The sequence below is a fragment of the Bombina bombina genome, chromosome 1 (genome assembly GCF_027579735.1).
Source record: "Bombina bombina isolate aBomBom1 chromosome 1, aBomBom1.pri, whole genome shotgun sequence".
Classification (NCBI taxonomy): domain Eukaryota; kingdom Metazoa; phylum Chordata; class Amphibia; order Anura; family Bombinatoridae; genus Bombina; species Bombina bombina.
This window is the reverse complement of record NC_069499.1, coordinates 90,027,649-90,051,092: the sequence shown is the minus strand read 5'-3', so window position 1 is coordinate 90,051,092 and position 23,444 is coordinate 90,027,649. Positions and strand designations below refer to the sequence as shown.

Sequence of the window (23,444 nt, the reverse complement as noted above, 5' to 3'; positions counted from 1 at the left end):
AAAACACAAACAATGCAGAAATGTAAAAATTGCCCTGGTCCTTAAAGGGACACTGTACCCAAAAATTTTCTTTCGTGATTCAGATTGAGCATAAAATTTTAAGCAACTTTCTAATTTACTCTTATTATCAAATTTTCTTCATTCTCTTGGTATCTTTATTTGAAATGCAAGAATGTAAGTTTAGATGCCGGCCCATTTTTGGTGAACAATCTGGGTTGTCCTTGCTGATTGGTGGATAAATTCATCCACCAATAAAAAAGTGCTGTCCAGAGTATTGAAACCAAAAAAAATCTTAGATGCCTTTTTCAAATAATGATAGCAAGAGAACGAAGAAAAATTAAAATGAGTAAATTAGAACATTGCTTAAAATTGCATGCTCTTTCTGAATTACAAAAGAAAAAATTTGGGTACAGTGTCCCTTTAAGGGTAAGAAATTGAAAAATGGCCTTGTCCTTAAGGGGTTAATGGAGAAAAACATCAATCATTCTCATAAATTCATGATAAACTCCAAAATTAGATACTTCCCACTTATTTCAGCTCTTAAAGCTCGAGAAAGAAAGGACTAAATGCCCTACTATAAATCATTCCAAAAGGTTTGCAATCATATTTTCTAACGCGTTTTGCAACCTTGACTTTGTATACTGTAATTATGATCAAACCAGATAACATGGTTTTGCTACGTTCAACATCCATCTGTGCCTTCAAAAAAATCTGCTTCCGGTGTCTAGGGAATTGCACAGAAACTTTGAATAGCGCTATAAGAGTGAAAAGAAATTAAATCTTCTCTTATACAAATACAGAAATGTACATAAGTACAAGTCCTACCTTCATGATTTCCTGATATGGATGTTCCTGGATTGCAAGATGACATTCGTCAAATACCAACAAGTTAATTTTCAACAAAGATAAGATTCCGTTTTTCAGAACTTTTAAGAATATGTGGCACGTCATGACCAATACCTGAAAATCATATGAGAGAATTATTTAACATAAAAAGCTCATTTGAGACCTTTGTGCACGTCTGGATTAAATTGTGAAAATAAAATATCATATGTTTCTAATGTTCCTTCAGTAAACGAACTGACAACTTATATCAAGAACGTTAGCTGACACTAACCAAATTGCTTTTGTGCTAAAAGTTTTAGGCTAAAATTCACTCTGAAAATTTTTTGCCAACTGTCAAAATAGCGGAGAAAACAAATGGATTTAAATTACTTCAGGTTTTATTAACAGTACTGAAATTCACTTTTTTTCCAAGCAGTGTATTTAAAACCAAACTAAGTTGGATTCTAAAATAAACTTATGCAAGGTTCTGAGTGGATGTTTATAAAATGTTATTTTTTTATGAAGAAAAGAAGAAAAAAATGCTTATTGCTGTTTAACAGTGAAATAACTGAAGAGGGTTAGAAGTTCACAGTCTCATGCACATTAAAGAAAAACTTATTTTCAAGTGACATTTTGGCCCCAAAAAAACTGTTTGTAAAATACACATTTTAAAAATGTCACCACTAAAATTTTGTATTTTTACTTCAGAATTATTGGAAATACACATTTAGAAGTAAACTTTTTTTTTTGCAAAACATTACAGTCCCAGTTTGTTTTAGAGAAGACCAAAAAATGGGAGTCTAGTCAAAAATTAAACTTCCATGATTCAAATAGGGCATGCAATTTTAAACAACTATCCATTTTAGTTGTTAGTTGTTCTCTTGATATTTTGGGTTGAAAACTAAACCTAGGTAAGCTCATATGCTAATTTCTAAGCCCTTGAAGGCCACCTCTTATCTCAGTGCATTTTGACCGTTTTTCACATCTAGACAACACTAGTTCATGTGTGCCATATAGATAACATTGTGCTCACTCCTGTGAAGTTATTGGAGTCAGCACTGATTGGCTAAAATGCAAGTCTGTCAAAATAACTGAAATAAGAGGCAGTCTGCAGAGGCTTAGATACAGGGTAATCGCAGCAGTAAAAACAGAATTTATGCCTACCTGATAAATTACTTTCTCCAACGGTGTGTCCGGTCCACGGCGTCATCCATAACTTGTGGGAATATTCTCTTCCCCAACAGGAAACGGCAAAGAGCACAGCAAAAGCTGTCCATATAGTCCCTCCTAGGCTCCGCCCACCCCAGTCATTTGACCGACTGACAGGAGAAAAAAAACAGGAGAAACTATAGGGTGCCGTGGTGACTGTAGTTAAAGAAAGAAAATCATCAAACCTGATTAAAAAACCAGGGCGGGCCGTGGACCGAACACACCGTTGGAGAAAGTAATTTATCAGGTAAGCATAAATTCTGTTTTCTCCAACATTGGTGTGTCCGGTCCACGGCGTCATCCATAACTTGTGGGAACCAATACCAAAGCTTTAGGACACGGATGAAGGGAGGGAGCCAATCAGGTTACCTAAACGGAAGGCACCACTGCTTGCAAAACCTATCTCCCAAAAATAGCCTCCGAAGAAGCAAAAGTATCAAATTTGTAGAATTTGGCAAAAGTGTTCAGGGAAGACCAAGTCGCTGCCTTACATATCTGATCAACAGAAGCCTCGTTCTTGAAGGCCCATGTGGAAGCCACAGCCCTAGTAGAGTGAGCTGTGATGCGTTCGGGAGGCTGCCATCCGGCAGTCTCATAAGCCAATCGGATGATGCTTTTCAGCCAAAAGGAAAGAGAGGTAGCAGTAGCTTTTTGACCTCTCCTCTTGCCAGAATAAACGACAAACAGAGAAGACGTTTGTCTGAAATCCTTTGTTGCTTCTAAATAGAACTTCAAAGCACGAACTACATCTAAATTGTGTAACAAACGTTCCTTCTTTGAAACTGGATTCGGACACAAAGAAGGCACAACTATTTCCTGGTTAATATTCTTGTTAGAAACAACCTTTGGAAGGAAACCAGGTTTAGTACGCAAAACAACCTTATCTGAATGGAACACCAGATAGGGCGGATTACACTGCAGAGCAGATAACTCAGAAACTCTTCTAGCAGAAGAAATAGCAACCATAAACAGAACTTTCCAAGATAACATCTTGATATCTATGGAATGTAGAGGTTCAAACGGAACCCCTTGAAGAACTGAAAGAACTAAATTCAGACTCCAGGGAGGAGTCAAAGGTCTGTAAACAAGCTTGATCCTAACCAAAGCCTGAACAAAAGCTTGAACATCTGGCACAGCTGCCAGTCGTTTGTGTAACAAGACAGATAAAGCAGAAATCTGTCCCTTTAGAGAACTTGCTGATAATCCCTTATCCAAACCTTCTTGGAGAAAGGAAAGGATCCTAGGAATTTTGATCTTACTCCATGAGAATCCCTTGGATTCACACCAGATATATCTTTTCCATATTTTATGGTAAATTTTTCTAGTTACAGGTTTTCTGGCTTGTACCAGAGTATCTATCACAGAATCTGAAAACCCATGCTTAGATAAAATCAGGCGTTCAATTTCCAAGCCGTCAGCTGGGGAGAAACTAGATTTGGATGTTCGAATGGACCCTGTACTAGAAGATCCTGTCTCAAAGGTAGCTTCCATGGTGGAGCCGATTACATATTCACCAGGTCTGCATACCAAGTCCTGCGTGACCACGCAGGAGCTATCAAGATCACAGAGGCCCTCTCCTGTTTGATCCTGGCTACCAGCCTGGAAATGAGAGGAAACGGTGGAAACACATAAGCTAGGTTGAAGGCCCAAGGCGCTACTAATGCATCCACTAGAGTCGCCTTGGGATCCCTGGATCTGGACCCGTAGCAAGGAACCTTGAAGTTCTGACGAGACGCCATCAGATCCATATCTGGAATGCCCCACAATTGAGTCAACTGGGCAAATATCTCCGGGTGGAGTTCCCACTCCCCCGGATGGAATGTCTGACGACTCAGATAATCCGCCTCCCAGTTTTCCACTCCTGGGATGTGGATCGCAGATAGGTGGCAGGAGTGATCCTCCGCCCATTTTATGATTTTGGTCACTTCTCTCATCGCCAGGGAACTCCTTGTTCCCCCCTGATGGTTGATGTAAACAACAGTCGTCATGTTGTCTGATTAGAATCTTATGAATCTGGCCTTTGCTAGTTGAGGCCAAGCCCTGAGAGTATTGAATATCGCTCTCAGTTCCAGAATGTTTATCGGGAGAAGAGACTCTTCCCGAGACCATAGACCCTGAGCTTTCAGGGAGTCCCAGACCGCACCCCAGCCCACTAGACTGGCGTCGGTCGTGACGATGACCCACTCTGGTCTGCGGAAGCTCATTCCCTGGGACAGGTGATCCTGGGTTAGCCACCAACGGAGTGAGTCTCTGGTCTTCTGATCTACTTGAATCACTGGAGACAAGTCTGTATAGTCCCCATTCCACTGTTTCAGCATGCACAGTTGTAATGGTCTTAGATGAATTCATGCAAAAGGAACTATGTCCATTGCTGCAACCATCAACCCTACTACTTCCATGCACTAAGCTATGGAAGGACGTGGAACAGAGTGAAGAACTTGACAAGCGTTTAGAAGTTTTGACTTTCTGACTTCTGTCAGGAAAATCTTCATTTCTAAAGAATCTATTATTGTCCCCAAGAAAGGAACTCTTGTCGACGGAGCCAGGGAACTCTTTTCTATGTTCACCTTCCACCCGTGAGATCTGAGAAAGGCCAGAACGATGTCTGTGTGAGCCTTTGCCTTTGAAAGAGACGACGCTTGTATCAGAATGTCGTCCAAGTAAGGTGCCACTGCAATGCCCCTTGGTCTTAGAACCGCTAGAAGGGACCCGAGTACCTTTGTGAAAATCCTTGGAGCAGTGGCTAGCCCGAATGGGAGAGCCACAAACTGGTAATGTTTGTCCAGAAAGGCGAACCTTAGGAACTGATGATGATCACTGTGGATAGGAATATGTAGATACGCATCCTTTAAATCCACGGTAGTCATAAATTGACCCTCCTGGATTGTAGGTAAAATTGTTAGAATTGTTTCCATTTTGTTTAGAATTTTTAAATCCAGAATTGGTCTGAAAGTTCCCTCTTTTTTGGGAACTACAAACAGATTTGAGTAAAACCCCTGACCTTGTTCCACAGTTGGAACTGGGTGTATCACTCCCATCTTTAACAGGTCTTCTACACAATGTAAGAATGCCTGTCTCTTTATTTGGTTTGAAGATAAGTGAGACATGTGGAACCTTCCCCTTGGGGGTAGTTCCTTGAATTCTAGAAGATAACCCTGAGAAACTATTTCTAGTGCCCAGGGATCCTGAACATCTCTTGCCCAAGCCTGAGCAAAGAGAGAGAGTCTGCCCCCTACTAGATCTGGTCCCGGATCGGGGGCTACCCCTTCATGCTGTTTTGGTAGCAGCAGCAGGCTTCTTGGCCTGTTTACCCTTGTTCCAGCCTTGCATCGGTTTCCAAGCTGGTTTGGTTTGCGAAGCATTACCCTCTTGTCTAGAGGCTGCAGAGTTGGAGGCCGGTCCGTTCCAGAAGTTGCGAAAGGAACGAAAATTAGACTTATTCTTGGCCTTGAAAGGCCTATCTTGCGGGAGGGCGTGGCCCTTACCCCCAGTGATGTCTGAGATAATCTCCTTCAATTCTGGCCCAAAAAGGGTTTTACCCTTGAAAGGGATATTAAGCAATTTTGTCTTGGAAGATATGTCCGCTGACCAAGACTTTAGCCAGAGCGCTTTGCGCGCCACAATTGCAAACCCTGAATTTTTCGCCGCTAATCTAGCTAACTGCAAGGCGGCATCTAAAATAAAGGAATTAGCTAACTTAAGTGCGTGAATTCTGTCCATAACCTCCTCATACGGAGTCTCTCTACTGAGCGATTTTTCTAGTTCCTCGAACCAGAACCACGCTGCTGTAGTGACAGGAATAATGCACGAAATAGGTTGCAGGAGGTAACCTTGCTGTACAAAAATCTTTTTAAGCAAACCCTCCAATTTTTTATCCATAGGATCTTTGAAAGCACAATTATCCTCGATAGGAATAGTAGTGCGCTTAGCTAGTGTAGAAACTGCCCCCTCGACCTTAGGGACTGTCTGCCATAAGTCCTTTCTGGGGTCGACCATAGGAAATAATTTCTTAAATATAGGAGGGGGGACAAAAGGTATGCCGGGCTTCTCCCACTCCTTATTCACTATGTCCGCCACCCGCTTGGGTATAGGAAAAGAGTCGGGGTGCACCGGAACCTCTAGGAACTTGTCCATCTTGCACAATTTTTCTGGAATGACCAGGTTGTCACAATCATCCAGAGTAGATAGCACCTCCTTAAGCAGTGTGCGGAGATGCTCCAATTTAAATTTAAATGTCACGTCAGGTTCTGCCTGTTGAGAAATTCTACCTGAATCAGAAATTTCCCCATCTGACAAAACCTCCCTCATGGCCACTTCAGATTGGTGTGAGGGTATGACAGAACAATTATCATCAGCGCCCTCCTGCTCTACAGTGTTTAAAACAGAGCAATCGCGCTTTCTCTGAAATGCAGGCATTTTGGATAAAATATTTGCTATGGAGTTATCCATTACTGCCGTCAATTGTTGCATAGTAACAAGCATTGGCGCGCTAGAAGTACTAGGGGCCTCCTGCGTGGGCAAAACTGGTGTAGACACAGAAGGAGATGATGTAGAACTATGTCTACTCCCTCATCTGATGAATCATCTTGGGCAACTTTACTTTCTGTGGCAGTACTGTTCTTACTTTGTTTGGACGCTATGGCACAATTATCACACAATTTTGAAGGGGGAGACACATTGGCTTCAATACATACAGAACATAGTTTATCTGAAGGCACAGACATGTTAAACAGGCTTAAACTTGTCAATAAAGTACAAAAACCGATTTAAAATAAAACCGTTACTGTCTCTTTAAATTTTAAACAGGGCACACTTTTTTACTGAATATGTGAAAAACTATGAAGGAATTGTTCAATTTTAACCACAGTGTCTTAAAGCATTCAAAGCATTGCACCCCAAATTTCAGACCTTTAACCCTTAAAATGACAAAACAGGAGCTGTTTATAGTTTTAACCCCTCTACAGTCCCAGCTACAGCCTTTGCTGCGACTTTACCAAACCCAGGGGGGTATACGATACCAGATGAAGCCTTCTAGGGATCTTTTCAACTACTTCCAGACCCATACACATGCAGCTGCATGTCCTGCTCTCAAAAGTAACTGTGCAATAATGGCGCGAAAATGAGGCTCTGCCTACTACAAGAAGGCCCTTCCTGACTGGGAAGGTGTCTAAGCCAGTGCCTGCCGTGAAAATAACGTTCCCCAAAGTGATAAAGTGTGAATTTTAACATCAAAGTGTATAAAATGCCCAAATAAAGCAATCGATCTAGCCCATAAAAGTGTCTACCAGTTTTATAGCCCATATTAAGCCCTGTATTCTGTTTGAGACTAAGAAAATGGCTTACCGGTCCCCATGAGGGGAAAAATGACAGCCTTCCAGCATTACACAGTCTTGTTAGAAATATGGCTAGTCATACCTTAAGCAGAGAAGTCTGCTAACTGTTTCCCCCAACTGAAGTTATCTCATCTCAACAGTCCTATGTGGAAACAGCAAACGATTTTAGTTACTGCTGCTAAAATCATACTCATCTCACAAACAGAACTCTTCATCCTTTTCTGTTTCAGAGTAAATAGTACATACCAGCACTATTTTAAAATAACAAACTCTTGATAGTAGAATCAAAAACTACAACTAAACACCACATACTCTTCACCATCTCCGTGGAGATGCTGCCTGTGCAACGGCAAAGAGAATGACTGGGGTGGGCGGAGCCTAGGAGGGACTATATGGACAGCTTTTGCTGTGCTCTTTGCCGTTTCCTGTTGGGGAAGAGAATATTCCCACAAGTTATGGATGACGCCGTGGACCGGACACACCAATGTTAGAAGAAAAGAAAATGATCAGGTAAGCATAATTTTTTTTTCTCCGACGGGAAGAGTCCACAGCTGCATTCATTACTTTTGGGAAATACAAAACCTGGCCACCAGGAGGAGGCAAAGACACCCCAGCCAAAGGCTTAAATACCTCCCCCACTTTCCTCATCCCCCAGTCATTCTGCCAAGGGAACAAGGAACAGTAAGAGAAATAACAGGGTGAAAAAACAGGTGCCAGAAGAACAAAAAAAATTACTGCCGCCTCATAGATAAAAACACGGACAGGAGCTGTGGACTCTTCCCGCCAGAAGAAAAGAAAATTATCAGGTAAGCATAATTTATGTTTTTCTTCTTAAAACGGGAAGAGTCCACAGCTGCATTCATTACTTTTGGGAAACCAATACCCAAGCTAGAGGACACTGAATGCAAACAACGGGTGGGTACAAAAGGCGGCCGCTTCGAAAGGCACCACATCCTGAAATTATCTGACACCATATAAAAATATGTACACAGTTGAAAATCCGAAGCCCAGGTAACTGCACATTAGTTACACTGCCAGCAAAGCTGAACTAGAGACCACTCAGTCCCAGAGTCCGTCGAGCAAAAACAGCCTCCGAGGAGGCAGCACTGTGGGACACTACTCCCATGAAGGTACCCGGCCATAAGACAAGGACCGCTATCTGCCCCCAAAAAGGAGAACAGATTCCCAGGAAAAATCCAAAAGGATCTTTCCACACGGCTCAACAAACATAGAACAACCAATAGAAACTCCATAGAAACACAAGGACCGAATAAAAAAATAAAAAAAAATCCATACACAGGGAAACACATCCCAAAAAGGACTCGAGGGACACCCTCATATTTCTGATCCAGTCACATACCCTAAGGTACTCCGGAAAAACAAGGAGTTCCCTATTGCCTCGTATCAGATTAGAAACCTGCAGGCTAGACCAGCAGAGACAGCAGCAATAGGATAACTATCCCAGCGTTTAGGAAAGAGCTCTCCACGAGAACACCAAACCGTCTGAACAGGAACTATTAATGACCAGCTTCCAGGTAGGAAGCTGACTCAACCATCACAAAACCCAAACCACTGAAAGGCGTTTTAAAGCCTGCTAGCACACATTCAAAGCGAAATAGCTGTAGCTGGTTTCAAACTGTTAACCTTACAAATGCTCACAGCCCTCCGAATACAGGGACCCAATGAGCGACCCCTCCCAGTACCAACCGCCAGTAGAAAAGAGGACATCAAAAAACCTCCCAACCAAGGGGAGGCCCAAATCTGTAAGAAAACAGTCAACACTTAATAGATAACCGATCCCCAAGCTTCCCTCCAGGGTAAATGGTCCCAGCCCAAAGGCTAGTCAAAGACAGAAGACAAGAGTCCCAAACCTTTGGAAGAGAAAGGAAGGGTCAACGAGGAACAAAGCCCCGGGGTAGACTTCTGACCACTACTACAAACGGCATGCTACCATGATTAAGGATAAGCATTGTGCACAGGTACGAGACCCCCTACACTGCTGTCTTCCCCAAAAAAGGAACACTTCTCAAGGGAAGAGGGCCCTCAGACCCCAACATCTATATATCAGAATTCAACATTTAGCAGGAGCCCCAACAGGGTTCAAACCCTAAGCCTCTCGCTGCAGGAATGATGGAACCAGTCACAACATCGCATCTCCCTTTCCAGGATTCTGAAAACTCCAGAAGGGAAAAGACCCTTACAAGGCAAGAAAGACAAGGACCCATAGGTCGCCATATAAAGCTGCTTTAGGCAAGGATATTTGTAGGACTTGCATTATGAAGAGTACATAGCCATAGCTGGATTTGAACTCTTGACCTTCAGCTTTCAAGGAAACAGTTTACCACTAAGCCATTGTTGGCCACATCAGATATTAAGGTAACTCCAAACCAGGAGAACCCAAACCCTGCTCTAGAAGAGAAGGGAATGAAAACAACGCAAAACCACCCTACCATAGAGGCGAGACCCCTCGGCCATATCGCCAACCCAGTTGAAAGACACCTGGAGTCTACAGGAACATCCAATGCGCCAGCAGACCATTAGGGACCCGTCAGAAAGACCTAGAACCTAAGCCACAGGCAGATAGGCATCTCCCACGAAAAACAGGGCCCCACCCCCCTCTGAGAGGCACACAGGACCACAAATACATAAGGTGAGACCTAACCGTCCACACCCATCTAGGCAGAGAAATGGCCTGGGCCAGGGTCCTCTAAAAACGGAATCGATCAAAAGATCTGAACTTCCAGAGGAACTCTAAGCTTCTTCCTACGATTAGGAGCGCACTATCTAAAGTACATAGACTTGGCGATCTAGCAACAGCCTCAGATCCAAGAGTCTGAAATAGCTCCTGAACAGTTTAAGAATTCGGCACTCAGTGCACTTGGATCGCAAGGAAATCTCATAGACAAGTGTGAACACGTGTTAAACACACTTGAAAGGAAGCACCAACACCCGAAGGTGAATGAGAACTCTGGACCTTGCTAGCCACCCCACAGATAGACGTAAGGCACCCTCCACAAAGCCCCAATAAAACAGAGGATAAATGTTACTACCTGACCCCAGAAGGGTGACCGCCTGTAACCAACCTCGACTCTTCATTGTTAAGCCCCAAGGCTAGAGTTGCAACAAGGATGCAGAAACAGCCAAACGTTGAGACCGTGGTCAGACCAAGGGTATAATATGGAAGAGACAACAGCCAAAGATCCTTGTAGGATCGATATTCCAAAAAGAAACCTCTATAAACAGGGTAAAAGCTGGAGCCTCGCAGCTCCACACAGAAGGCAAGAACTTCTGTACACCACCTCTTAGAGTAACGGAACTCTAAGCAGAGGAAGAAGAACATGCCCGCACTTCCAGACCAGATGATCCATCCAAGGCGGGAAGGAAGGAGGCTCCGCCACTGTAAGAAAATTTTTAATAGGCTAAGAGAGTCAGCATCCGTAAGAACTTTGAGTGAAGACACAAATAGTTCGCCACTCGGAACACCACATAGGTCACTCACATCTCCCAACTCCAAAGGAATGAAAATTACGGTTCTGAGTGCCCAGGGACCTGAAGAAAGAAGATGACATCTGCAAAAAACAGATCTGTATCCCAGGTGAGTGGCCCAAAACAGCCGACCTTAGATCGGTACTTACAACCTTCCAGTCAGAGGGGTTGAAATTAAACAGTAGGCCTCATACTTCGATAGGATCCGAGCCCGGAGTCCATAGCAATAGGCCAAGTGACATTTAGAATCCGACAGGATAAAATCAACACCACGAGGGTGACATGGACCCAGGTAACAGCCGAAAAGCGTCCGACCAGTACCTGCCTGGTATAAGGACAATTTGACCCGAAGGATAGATAAATGAACTAGAAAACATAATTCTATTATTCAAAAAGTGTGCAACTTCCAAGGAAGTGCCCACGCGACTACAGAATCGCAAGTAACTGTTCCAGAGAAGAATGTTCTTAAAAACTAAAATCTAACAGACATGAGCTTAAAAGGGGACACTGAACCCAATTGTTTTCTTTCATGAATCAAATAGAGCATGCAATTTTAAGCAACTTTCTAATTTACTCCTATTATCAAATTTTCTACGTTCTCTTGCTATCTTTATTTGAAAAAGAATGCATCTAAGGTTTTTTTGGTTTAGAACTCAGGACAGCACTTTTTATTGGTGGATGACTTTATCCACCAAATCAGCAAGAACAACCCAGGTTGTTCGCCAAAAATGGGCCATCATCTAAACTTACATTCTTGCATTTCAAATAAAGATACCAAGAGAATAAAGACAATTTTATAATAAAAGTAAATTAGAAAGTTGCTTAAAATTTCATGCTCTGATTAACAGAAGAAAACATTTTGGGTTCATTGTCCCTTAAAGAAAATTAAACACATCAATCCAGATAAAAAATAAAATGAAGCAAGCACCCGTCGGATGAACATCCAAGGTGAATGAGCCGGGACCAGACGATCAGAGGCCCCATTCCCCCAAGCTCAGAACTGGAACCGAAATAAATAAAAAATAAAACAGAGTTGTTAAGGAGATTGGCTTCATCACCAAACGTCATATCCAATTTGACATCCAGCATCTAAGGCCTCGGATCCCTCGGCCCACTCGGACTGTGATCCTCCAAAATTGCCAAAACATGTCTTAAAAGAACACGAAGACGTGCAAGCCTATCATGGAAGGCAAAATCATGCCTCGCAGGATCAACAAAAGATCCTGGCCCCGAGGTTGGGGCCCCTGAAGTCTCAGAGGCCAGCGCTTCCCCAGAAGGCCGAACTGAATCGGGCAATCGCACGCCTGACGGGCCCTGGTTAACAGAACACGGACAATATCTTAGAAATATTTCACTTGGGAGATAAAAATGAGTCAACGCCATAGAACTAGCCATGCAGAACCGTGCCGTAACCTCTGGAGGAAACAAGCTACCCTCCGGAGGAGTAAAGGCCATAGGGACACCCGCTTGCGTAGCCGAGAAAGGGTCTGGGGCACACGCCTCAGGGGACATTGAAATCTAGGAGGCGGATGGCTCAACACACACTAAGCTCCCTGATTCGGGAGAAGAGAGTACTCTAGAACGGATCATAACTGATGGGCATTGATTACCCGGGCCAATTCATATTCATCACAAGATGCATTCTCTGTATTGGAGACATCCGTGTAACATAGCAGAATCCTACATAATTTTAGGATTACAAAAATGACAAAAACGAACTGGCACGGGGGGGGCGGGTCCATACACCGACCAAGATGGCTGCTTTTTAGTTTTGGCTGAGACTAGGGGTTGATAGATCCGCTGTTTATCATCCCTTTGCTGTATAATCTGCTACCTATTTGACAACAGTTTTAGAGACGAATACCTCAGGAACAGATCAATATATCACTCATCTAGATTCTTAGCCACGCAGTCCTGATTAGATGGGGTGCGCAGCGGAGGCCTTCTAAACGGCCTGGCCCTCATCTACCCTCCCTAAGTCCTGACAAATCAGGTCCAGCAGCTCAGCGAGCTGTCCCTAATTCCTAACCTTTCAAACTTAGGAGTTTCAAAAAGAATAAACAATTCCATTTAAGAGACTGACTTGTTTATTTCCTACGCTACATCCGGATAGGCTGTAGGGAGATTGTGATGGAGTCCGCAGCAATGGCATGGGAAGAAAATATTTGTAACACGCTAAAGGAACACTTTGCGTAACTGATCCAGTTAGTGCGGCATTGCTTTTCTGGAGCTTCAGAAAGACAGGAGCTGAATGCAAACAGCTACGAACAAGGGAGCACTCTGGAGGAGAGTTGCAGTGAAGACACGGCTGTCGGTGCAGAGATGGCCGCGGCCTATATACACAGCACTGTGAACAGTATCAAGGAGTTAAACCTACTAAGCCTAGTGTCCGGGAGTTCTGCGCATCCAACGAACCACGAGGGAGTTCCAGATACTGTCGAGATTACCCAGGAGATTCAGGTCGGTGTGGTGGTTATACCGACACGCGCACTAGCTCTCCTTGCCATGAATAAACCAGCTGATGATCACCTAGAATTGCATGGAAGGCTACAAGATGCAGGGAGCCGCTCTTCTAGTTTGCAGCTACGCTACTATTTAGAGTTAATGAGGGGCACTTGGCCTCTATGGGAGATCCTCACCCTCAAGATACTTAACAGACTGGGGACATTTTCCAGAAGAGGGATCGGGTAATCCCCAAAGTTGAAACAGCTGGCTGTCTGCGATCCCCGGACACAATTTAATGTTAAAGGCAGACCGGACTATAGAAATTGATGCTTATTAACTTGGTATTAACGGTCTGTTGACCTAACGCTTCAGTAGTTTCCCTGTGTGTAAATATGTTATATGTTTGGTTGTTATGTTTCACTCTTTGCCTAGTCTATACTATACAGATGTTGCTGACTATTACTGTATATATCTAGGTCTTGGGAGGTAGTCGGTATTATGTTCACTCTAGTACGATCTCTCAGTTACATAGCGTTCATTCCAGGATCATTAAATATCTCTGAGTTCATGATAATTAGAAAGACAGAAAATTGCTAGTATGTTATAATGTAAGGTCTCCTAATTAGCGTGCAAATTAGGGATACTACTCCCAAAGTACTGAATGCTTCTAGCCCTGAAAAGCGTTTTCTGTAAATTGATTGTTTTATGTTTCAACTTATTTCACACAGTCCTTCTGGTTTAATTCATGCTTTATGCTATGTATAAGGTGCTATGCATCAGTTTATAATGTTGTCAACAGATTTCCCCCTCTAGGGATATGCAGACCCCTAAGCTGTGGAGGTTTACTATGTTGGCCGCCAACAGATCTCACTGGGATGGAAATATAAGCATATATTACTTAAACACTTTCGCTTTTCATATAGCTTATGTAGATTAGATGACCATGGCTGGGGCTAGACACAGGATGCCATATTTTCAAGACACTAAATTACAGTAGCAAGTCAGTCTTTAACTTCTCCTTTTCCGCTCCTATATGTGTATGAGAGTCCAAAAGGGGCCTTATTGGTTTCAGTCATATGAAGGGAACCCTATCACAATCTGCTATACGAATATATTTTATTCTTGTTACTATATATATTCATAATATGTTTATCTATAAGAGGGTCCAAAAGTGACCTACTCATACATTAAGAGGTATTTACCTTTATCAAAAAATGGGGTTTTCATTACACCTGCCTATCTCTAAATATTATGAAGCTATGACAATATGTAAATACATATATTATTTTTACTTGTGTGGGGGGAGCATTGTACCTACATATATATGTGCACTTTTCATTTTATATTGTTTTTACTTCTTACTATGGCAAATTTTCATTTGCTTTGCACTTGTTTTTCAAACCTCAATAAAAAATTTCTTTTAAAAAAAAAAAAAAACGAACTGGCACCCTTTTTAAAACCCAACGGCTGGGGCACTCAACACCTCCTGTGAACCAGACAACTCACGAGCCAGACTCTCTCTGTCGCACAGTGTCAGCATACGGAAGTGAGGAACAACGTAACTGCACCCATCACAAGGTGCACAGCGCCAGTCACCAAAAGGGCGCACAATCTCGAGATTGCGTCACTGAGATAAGGCAGTTATGTTATGAAAGGCCGAACACCTAGGTATTGCTACACATTTGCAGATAGAACCACATAACAAACATGATTAAAGTCCCCCCTGTTCAATAACCATCTCAGGAGATATTAAGCCATGATTCCACATTAAGATAAAAGGAGTCCCACTGGGACCCTACCTTGTTTTGTTAACATTACATTCACATATCGAAATAAAATGAAACGATCTTACCGGAATCTACGCTGTGGAAAATGAGCACGGCCCTTCAAGTGTGACAGATTGTAGCCTTGCTTCTGACATGGACTTGAGTGAATAAGGTAGGAAGCAAAACTCGTCAACGCCGATTACAAAGGAGCTGTTATGAGTAGGGATGGGTTCGCAGGAAAACTCTCCCTGCATCTCCGGACTCTAACTTTCATCCATGATCTCACTGAGAGGCTGACAGGACTACTTAAAACTCCAGTCCCATTGCGAAGAGTAGAACCTTCCATGAGAGACTCTCGAACTTCTGACACTACTCTGCCAACCTCCTGTGACAAAAGGCAAAGAATGACTGGGGGATGAGGGAAGTGGGGGAGGTATTTAAGCCTTTGGCTGGGGAGTTTTTGCTGCCTCCTGGTGGCCAGGTTCTGTATTTCCCAAAAGTAATGAATGCAGCTGTGGACTCTTCCCGTTTAAGAAAAAAAAAAAAAAAAGTATATAAAAGTGAATGTAAATTTTGATGCTAAAGTGCCCGGTTTTTAAAAATTCGATTAAAAACAGGGGCACTTTAATTCATCAAAATTTACATTTCACTCCTGTTGTGGGGGGGAAAAAAAATAATAACTAATAGTTGATAAGATGCAAATTGAACACAGGAGTGAGCACATCATCAACCATATATAAATCGTGCAGACTCACTGTCTGCCATGTTATCTGCGCTCATCAAAATGACGGTGTGGCTATAATTTGCCACTTGCTGGCCGTTCCCATCTGAGTCAGTGAAAAGCTGCTGTTTGCTTAGGCTAGGCTTTGTTTTTTGCCAGCTTGTGTCCCTTCAGTCTCCCATCCCTCTGCCAGTTCTTGTAGCATGCATAAGCAAACATCGGCTTTTCACAGAAAAAAAAATGACCAGCAAGTGGAGGACAGGTTATACCCAAACTATCATTTTGATGAGCATACACTCCGGTGTGTGTACTTTTAGTTATTACTATGTCATGAAATTTTATTTTCTTCCTATTGTACTGCATTGTGGAATAAATGTGGCAACCAAGCCGTACTTGTTTGTGTACGTATCTGAGCTCACTCTATATCCAGCTGTGTTAGGACTGCTTTCCATATACTTTATATAGCAGTGCAAGTATATATGTATCTGACTTTACTTAATACCTCTTATAAACAGCCTTTAGGTGGCCGCGCATATAGATCAGCCTATGAGCAAAGGATGGTTCCTACAACCAACCGGCGTATAATAATAGCCTAATAATTCTCTGCTTCAGTCTTTTATATCACAGATTTATATATCAAATAGCTGTTTTGAGGTACACAGGTGCATTAGTGGGAAATTGGGTCATTGACATTATTAGATCAGACATTTTATTCAGCGACAGTGATTTATATATAGGTTTATGGTGTAAGGCAGGCGGTAAAGGCTTCTCTCCAGATAATACACAGCTGGCTCTAATCCACATTTTTTTCTGCTAGCGTTTGACATGAACGAGCTTTTATTTGTGCATGACACCGATTCTACAATAGCGCTTACGCAACTGGGGGAATCCCATGCATGCACTTACTCGGGTCACAAAGGGAGCGAGCTGTGCTCTGTAAATTGAAAATTTATGAATGTATATATACAGCAACGAAAGGTTTGGTAAGTGCATTCAAAAATCGGATACTTTTCAATAAAAAAAAAATATATACAAGCTGTCAGAAGATATTTGACACAGTACATACACTTTTAAATACAATAAATTGAAAATTATTTTTTAGTGTACAATGTCCCTTTAAGATAGCGCAAAAAAAAACACAAAAAAAAAAAACAGTTCCCTATCCAATATCTTTTACATAAGAAATATAGCCATAATTCTAGTATTAAACTGCTGTTAGGAGCTGACACATGCCTAACTTTAGTTTTGTATAACTTTATAAATATGTTGCTAAAGCTATATTTAGACCAAATTATTTATATATATATATATTCTGGATCCAGTTAGGGGCAGATATGTGGCCAGGTTAGGCTGCCACGTGCCTTTACAGTTGTCAAAATTGGAAACCTGAATTTTCAAACTCTAACAACAGGAAAATAAGGCAAACTAAATATTGAAAATGTTTTCTTAAACTCTGTGTTTATGGTTTCTTTAAAGGATGCAACAACCGTGCTAATGTGCCACGTAACAAGGCTACAACATATTTACCTGACGATCTACAAACTCTTGGTTCCATTTCTCTTTTGTCCAGCTTTCTGCTAGTTCTATGTCTGAATATTCCCCCACTTTTAAATCAGAATGAGTCCTGATCGTAGACACTTGATGATCAACTTGTTTAGCTAGAAAAAAATATATATATATAAAAAAAACATAATTTATGTAAGAACTTACCCGATAAATTCATTTCTTTCATATTAGCAAGAGTCCATGAGCTAGTGACGTATGGGATATACATTCCTACCAGGAGGGGCAAAGTTTCCCAAACCTCAAAATGCCTATAAATACACCCCTCACCACACCCACAATTCAGTTTAACGAATAGCCAAGAAGTGGGGTGATAAGAAAAAAGTGCGAAAGCATAAAAAATAAGGAATTGGAATAATTGTGCTTTATACAAAAAAATCATAACCACCACAAAAAGGGTGGGCCTCATGGACTCTTGCTAATATGAAAGAAATGAATTTATCAGGTAAGTTCTTACATAAATTATGTTTTCTTTCATGTAATTAGCAAGAGTCCATGAGCTAGTGACGTATGGGATAATGATTACCCAAGATGTGGATCTTTCCACGCAAGAGTCACTAGAGAGGGAGGGATAAAATAAAGACAGCCAATTCCTGCTGAAAATAATCCACACCCAAAATAAAGTTTAATGAAAAACATAAGCAGAAGATTCAAACTGAAACCGCTGCCTGAAGTACTTTTCTACCAAAAACTGCTTCAGAAGAAGAAAATACATCAAAATGGTAGAATTTAGTAAAAGTATGCAAAGAGGACCAAGTTGCTGCTTTGCAAATCTGATCAATCGAAGCTTCATTCCTAAACGCCCAGGAAGTAGAAACTGACCTAGTAGAATGAGCTGTCAAAGAAATGGCAGAAGCTTTCTGGCCTTTTCTAGAACCGGAAAAGATAACAAACAAACTAGAAGTCTTTCGGAAAGACTTAGTAGCTTCAACATAATATTTCAAAGCTCTAACAACATCCAAAGAATGTAACGATTTCTCCTTAGAATTCTTAGGATTAGGACATAATGAAGGAACCACAATTTCTCTACTAATGTTGTTGGAATTCACAACTTTAGGTAAAAATTCAAAAGAAGTTCGCAACACTGCCTTATCCTGATGAAAAATCAGAAAAGGAGACTCAAAAGAAAGAGCAGATAATTCAGAAACTCTTCTGGCAGAAGAGATTGCCAAAAGGAACAAAACTTTCCAAGAAAGTAATTTAATGTCCAATGAATGCATAGGTTCAAACGGAGGAGCTTGAAGAGCCCCTAGAACCAAATTCAAACTCCAAGGAGGAGAAATTGACTTAATGACAGGTTTTATACGAACCAAAGCTTGTACAAAACAATGAATATCAGGAAGATTAGCAATCTTTCTGTGAAAAAGAACAGAAAGAGCAGAGATTTGTCCTTTCAAGGAACTTGCGGACAAACCTTTATCTAAACCATCCTGAAGAAACTGTAAAATTCTTGGAATTCTAAAAGAATGCCAAGAAAAATGATGAGAAAGACACCAAGAAATATAAGTCTTCCAGACTCTATAATATATCTCTCTGGATACAGATTTACGAGCCTGTAACATAGTATTAATCACAGAGTCAGAGAAACCTCTTTGACTAAGAATCAAGCGTTCAATCTCCATACCTTTAAATTTAAGGATTTGAGATCCTGATGGAAAAAAGGACCTTGCGACAGAAGGTCTGGTCGTAGCGGAAGAGTCCACGGATGGCAAGAGGCCATCCGGACAAGATCCGCATACCAAAACCTGTGAGGCCATGCCAGAGCTACCAGCAGAACAAACGAGCATTCCTTCAGAATCTTGGAGATTACTCTTGGAAGAAGAACTAGAGGCGGAAAGATATAAGCAGGATGATACTTCCAAGGAAGTGATAATGCATCCACTGCTTCCGCCTGAGGATCCCGGGATCTGGACAGATACCTGGGAAGTTTCTTGTTTAGATGAGACGCCATCAGATCTATTTCTGGAACCTCCCATATTTGAACAATCTGAAGAAATACCTCTGGGTGAAGAGACCATTCGCCCGGATGCAACGTTTGGCGACTGAGATAATCCGCTTCCCAATTGTCTATACCTGGGATATGAACCGCAGAGATTAGACAGGAGCTGGATTCCGCCCAAACCAGAATTCGAGATACTTCTTTCATAGCCAGAGGACTGTGAGTCCCTCCTTGATGATTGATGTATGCCACAGTTGTGACATTGTCTGTCTGAAAACAAATGAACGATTCTCTCTTCAGAAGAGGCCAAGACTGAAGAGCTCTGAAAATTGCACGAAGTTCCAAAATATTGATCGGTAATCTCACCTCCTGAGATTCCCAAACTCCTTGTGCCGTCAGAGATCCCCACACAGCTCCCCAACCTGTGAGACTTGCATCTGTTGAAATTACAGTCCAGGTAGGAAGCACAAAAGAAGCCCCCTGAATTAAACGATTGTGATCTGTCCACCACGTTAGAGAGTGTCGTACAATCGGTTTTAAAGATATTAATTGAGATATCTTTGTGTAATCCCTGCACCATTGATTCAGCATACAGAGCTGAAGAGGTCGCATGTGAAAACGAGCAAAGGGGATCGCGTCCGATGCAGCAGTCATAAGACCTAGAATTTCCATGCATAAGGCTACCGAAGGGAATGATTGTGACTGAAGGTTTCGACAAGCTGAAATCAATTTTAGACGTCTTTTGTCTGTTAAAGACAGAGTCATGGACACTGAATCTATCTGGAAACCCAGAAAAGTTACCCTTGTCTGAGGAATCAATTAACTTTTTGGTAAATTGATCCTCCAACCATGATCTTGAAGAAACAACACAAGTCGATTCGTATGAGATTCTGCTAAATGTAAAGACTGAGCAAGTACCAAGATATCGTCCAAATAAGGAAATACCACAATACCCTGTTCTCTGATTACAGACAGAAGGGCACAGAGAACCTTTGTAAAAATTCTTGGAGCTGTAGCTAGGCCAAACGGCAGAGCCACAAACTGGTAATGCTTGTCCAGAAAAGAGAATCTCAGGAACTGATAATGATCTGGATGAATCGGAATATGCAGATAAGCATCCTGTAAATCTATTGTGGACATATAATGCCCTTGCTGAACAAAAGGCAAGATAGTCCTTACAGTTACCATTTTGAACGTTGGTATCCTTACATAACGATTCAATATTTTTAGATCCAGAACTGGTCTGAAGGAATTCTCCTTCTTTGGTACAATGAAGAGATTTGAATAAAACCCCATCCCCTGTTCCAGAACTGGAACTGGCATAATTACTCCAGCCAACTCTAGATGTGAAACACAATTCAGAAATGCTTGAGCTTTCACTGGATTTACTGGGACACGGGAAAGAAAAAATCTCTTTGCAGGAGGTCTCATCTTGAAACCAATTCTGTACCCTTCTGAAACAATGTTCTGAATCCAAAGATTGTGAACAGAATTGATCCAAATTTCTTTGAAAAAACGTAACCTGCCCCCTACCAGCTGAGCTGGAATGAGGGCCGCACCTTCATGTGGACTTAGAAGCAGGCTTTGCCTTTCTAGAAGGCTTGGATTTATTCCATATATGGACAACTGTAAAAAACAGAAACAGAGGCGCCACATGTGTAGATCAATGGATACCAAGATGTATATCTGGACAAGACACAGGATACTCACAAACGTGAAGGCACTCTCTTGTGCCTGTTAGAGGCAGGCTGGTATTCTAAACAGCAAACCAGCTGGCTGTGTATACGAATCCCCGTCGTGATGTCCTGGAGAGACAGGACATCACGACGGGGATTCGTATACACAGCCAGCTGGTTTGCTGTTTAGAATACCAGCCTGCCTCTAACAGGCACAAGAGAGTGCCTTCACGTTTGTGAGTATCCTGTGTCTTGTCCAGATATACATCTTGGTATCCATTGATCTACACATGTGGCGCCTCTGTTTCTGTTTTTTACAGTTGTCCATATAAGAAAATTACATCACTTGTGAAGTGAAGACTGAGAGCTGCCTTCTCCACTTTTCCCTTTCTCAGACGGACTTTATTTGGGACTTTTTATTTGCACCGTTTATATTGGACATCTTCCAGTACAACGTGTGTATGTTTATATATACATTTGCATTTTTATTTTATTATTATATTTTTTGATTTACATATCATATTAATTTTCCAATTAAGTTTATATGATTTTAACAATTTATATTCTATAGTAATTTTGTACTTTAGTTATGTTTTTATTTACATATGTGTTGATTATTACACATTCACACTAGGGCCACCCACACCACCTGTTAAGTAAGCGCCTCCTATAGGTTATCTGTGACACCCAGTCACAGAGTTTCCAGTTTGTTGGATTTATTCCAGACTGGAGATGGTTTCCAAACTGAAACTGCTCCTGAGGATGAAGGATCAGGCTTTTGTTCTTTGTTGAAACGAAAGGAACGAAAACGATTATTAGCCCTGTTTTTACCCTTAGATTTTTTATCCTGTGGTAAAAAAGTTCCTTTCCCACCAGTAACAGTTGAGATAATGGAATCCAACTGAGAACCAAATAATTTGTTACCCTGGAAAGAAATGGAAAGTAGAGTTGATTTAGAAGCCATATCAGCATTCCAAGTTTTAAGCCATAAAGCTCTTCTAGCTAAAATAGCTAGAGACATAAACCTGACATCAACTCTGATAATATCAAAAATGGCATCACAGATAAAATTATTAGCATGCTGAAGAAGAAGAATAATATTATGAGAATCATGATCTGTTACTTGTTGTGCTAAAGTCTCCAACCAAAAAGTTGAAGCTGCAGCAACATCAGCCAAAGACTTAGCTTTGGTAGTTCCAGCACTAGACAGCGATTTTCCTGAAGTATCTTCTGACTCAGATGCAACGTGAGACATCTTCCAATATGTAAGAGAAAAAACAACATATAAAGCAAAATTGATCAAATTCCTTAAATGACAGTTTCAGGAATGGGAAAAAATGCCAATAAACAAGCTTCTAGTAACCAGAAGCAAAGAAAAAATGAGACTGAAATAATGTGGAGACAAAAGCGACGCCCATATTTTTTGGCGCCAAATAATACGCCCACATTGTTTGGCGCCTAAATGCTTTTGGCGCCAAAAATGACGCCACATCCGGAACGCCGACATTTTTGACGCAAAAGGACGTCAAAAAAATGACGCAACTTCCGGCGACACGTATGACGCCGGAAACAGAAATAGATTTTTTGCGCCAAAAAAGTCCGCGCCAAGAATGACGCAATAAAATGAAGCATTTTCAGCCCCCGCGAGCCTAACAGCCCACAGGGAAAAAAAAGTCAAATTTTTAAGGTAAGAAAAAAATGATTGATTCAAACGCATTATCCCAAATATGAAACTGACTGTCTGAAAATAAGGAATGTTGAACATTCTGAGTCAAGGCAAATAAATGTTTGAATACATATATTTAGAACTTTATAAATAAAGTGCCCAACCATAGCTTAGAGTGTCACAGAAAATAAGATTTACTTACCCCAGGACACTCATCTACATGTAGTAGAAAGCCAAACCAGTACTGAAACGAGAATCAGTAGAGGTAATGGTATATATATAAGAGTATATCGTCGATCTGAAAAGGGAGGTAAGAGATGAATCTCTACGACCGATAACAGAGAACCTATGAAATAGACCCCGTAGAAGGAGATCACTGCATTCAAATAGGCAATACTCTCCTCACATCCCTCTGACATTCACTGCACGCTGAGAGGAAAACCGGGCTCCAACTTGCTGCGGAGCGCATATCAACGTAGAATCTAGCACAAACTTACTTCACCACCTCCATAGGAGGCAAAGTTTGTAAAACTGAATTGTGGGTGTGGTGAGGGGTGTATTTATAGGCATTTTGAGGTTTGGGAAACTTTTCCCCTCCTGGTAGGAATGTATATCCCATACGTCACTAGCTCATGGACTCTTGCTAATTACATGAAAGAAATAATAATAATAATAATAATAATAATAATAATAATAATAATCACAGTATGTGCATCTTATGAAAATTGCTCACGTATTCATACGAACTTGATATATTAACATTTTAAATAAACCAATGTATACAAATACAAATTAGCTTTGGTAAGAAAATATAT

The 23,444-nt window shown here is 41.4% G+C and overlaps 1 protein-coding gene across 4 annotated transcripts in view; it reads right to left on the bottom strand.

Moving 5' to 3' along the window:
- DICER1 (dicer 1, ribonuclease III) overlaps positions 1-23,444 on the bottom strand; it is a 292,090-nt gene that overhangs the window by 225,267 nt on the left and 43,379 nt on the right. For all 4 annotated transcript variants that reach the window (XM_053697503.1, XM_053697504.1, XM_053697505.1 and 1 more), the window contains exons 6-7: positions 17,313-17,443; positions 826-960 (exon numbers count right to left, since the gene is read on the bottom strand). In XM_053697503.1, the coding sequence (XP_053553478.1) occupies positions 826-960; positions 17,313-17,443 (266 nt within the window). The remainder of the gene's footprint in view (positions 1-825; positions 961-17,312; positions 17,444-23,444) is intronic.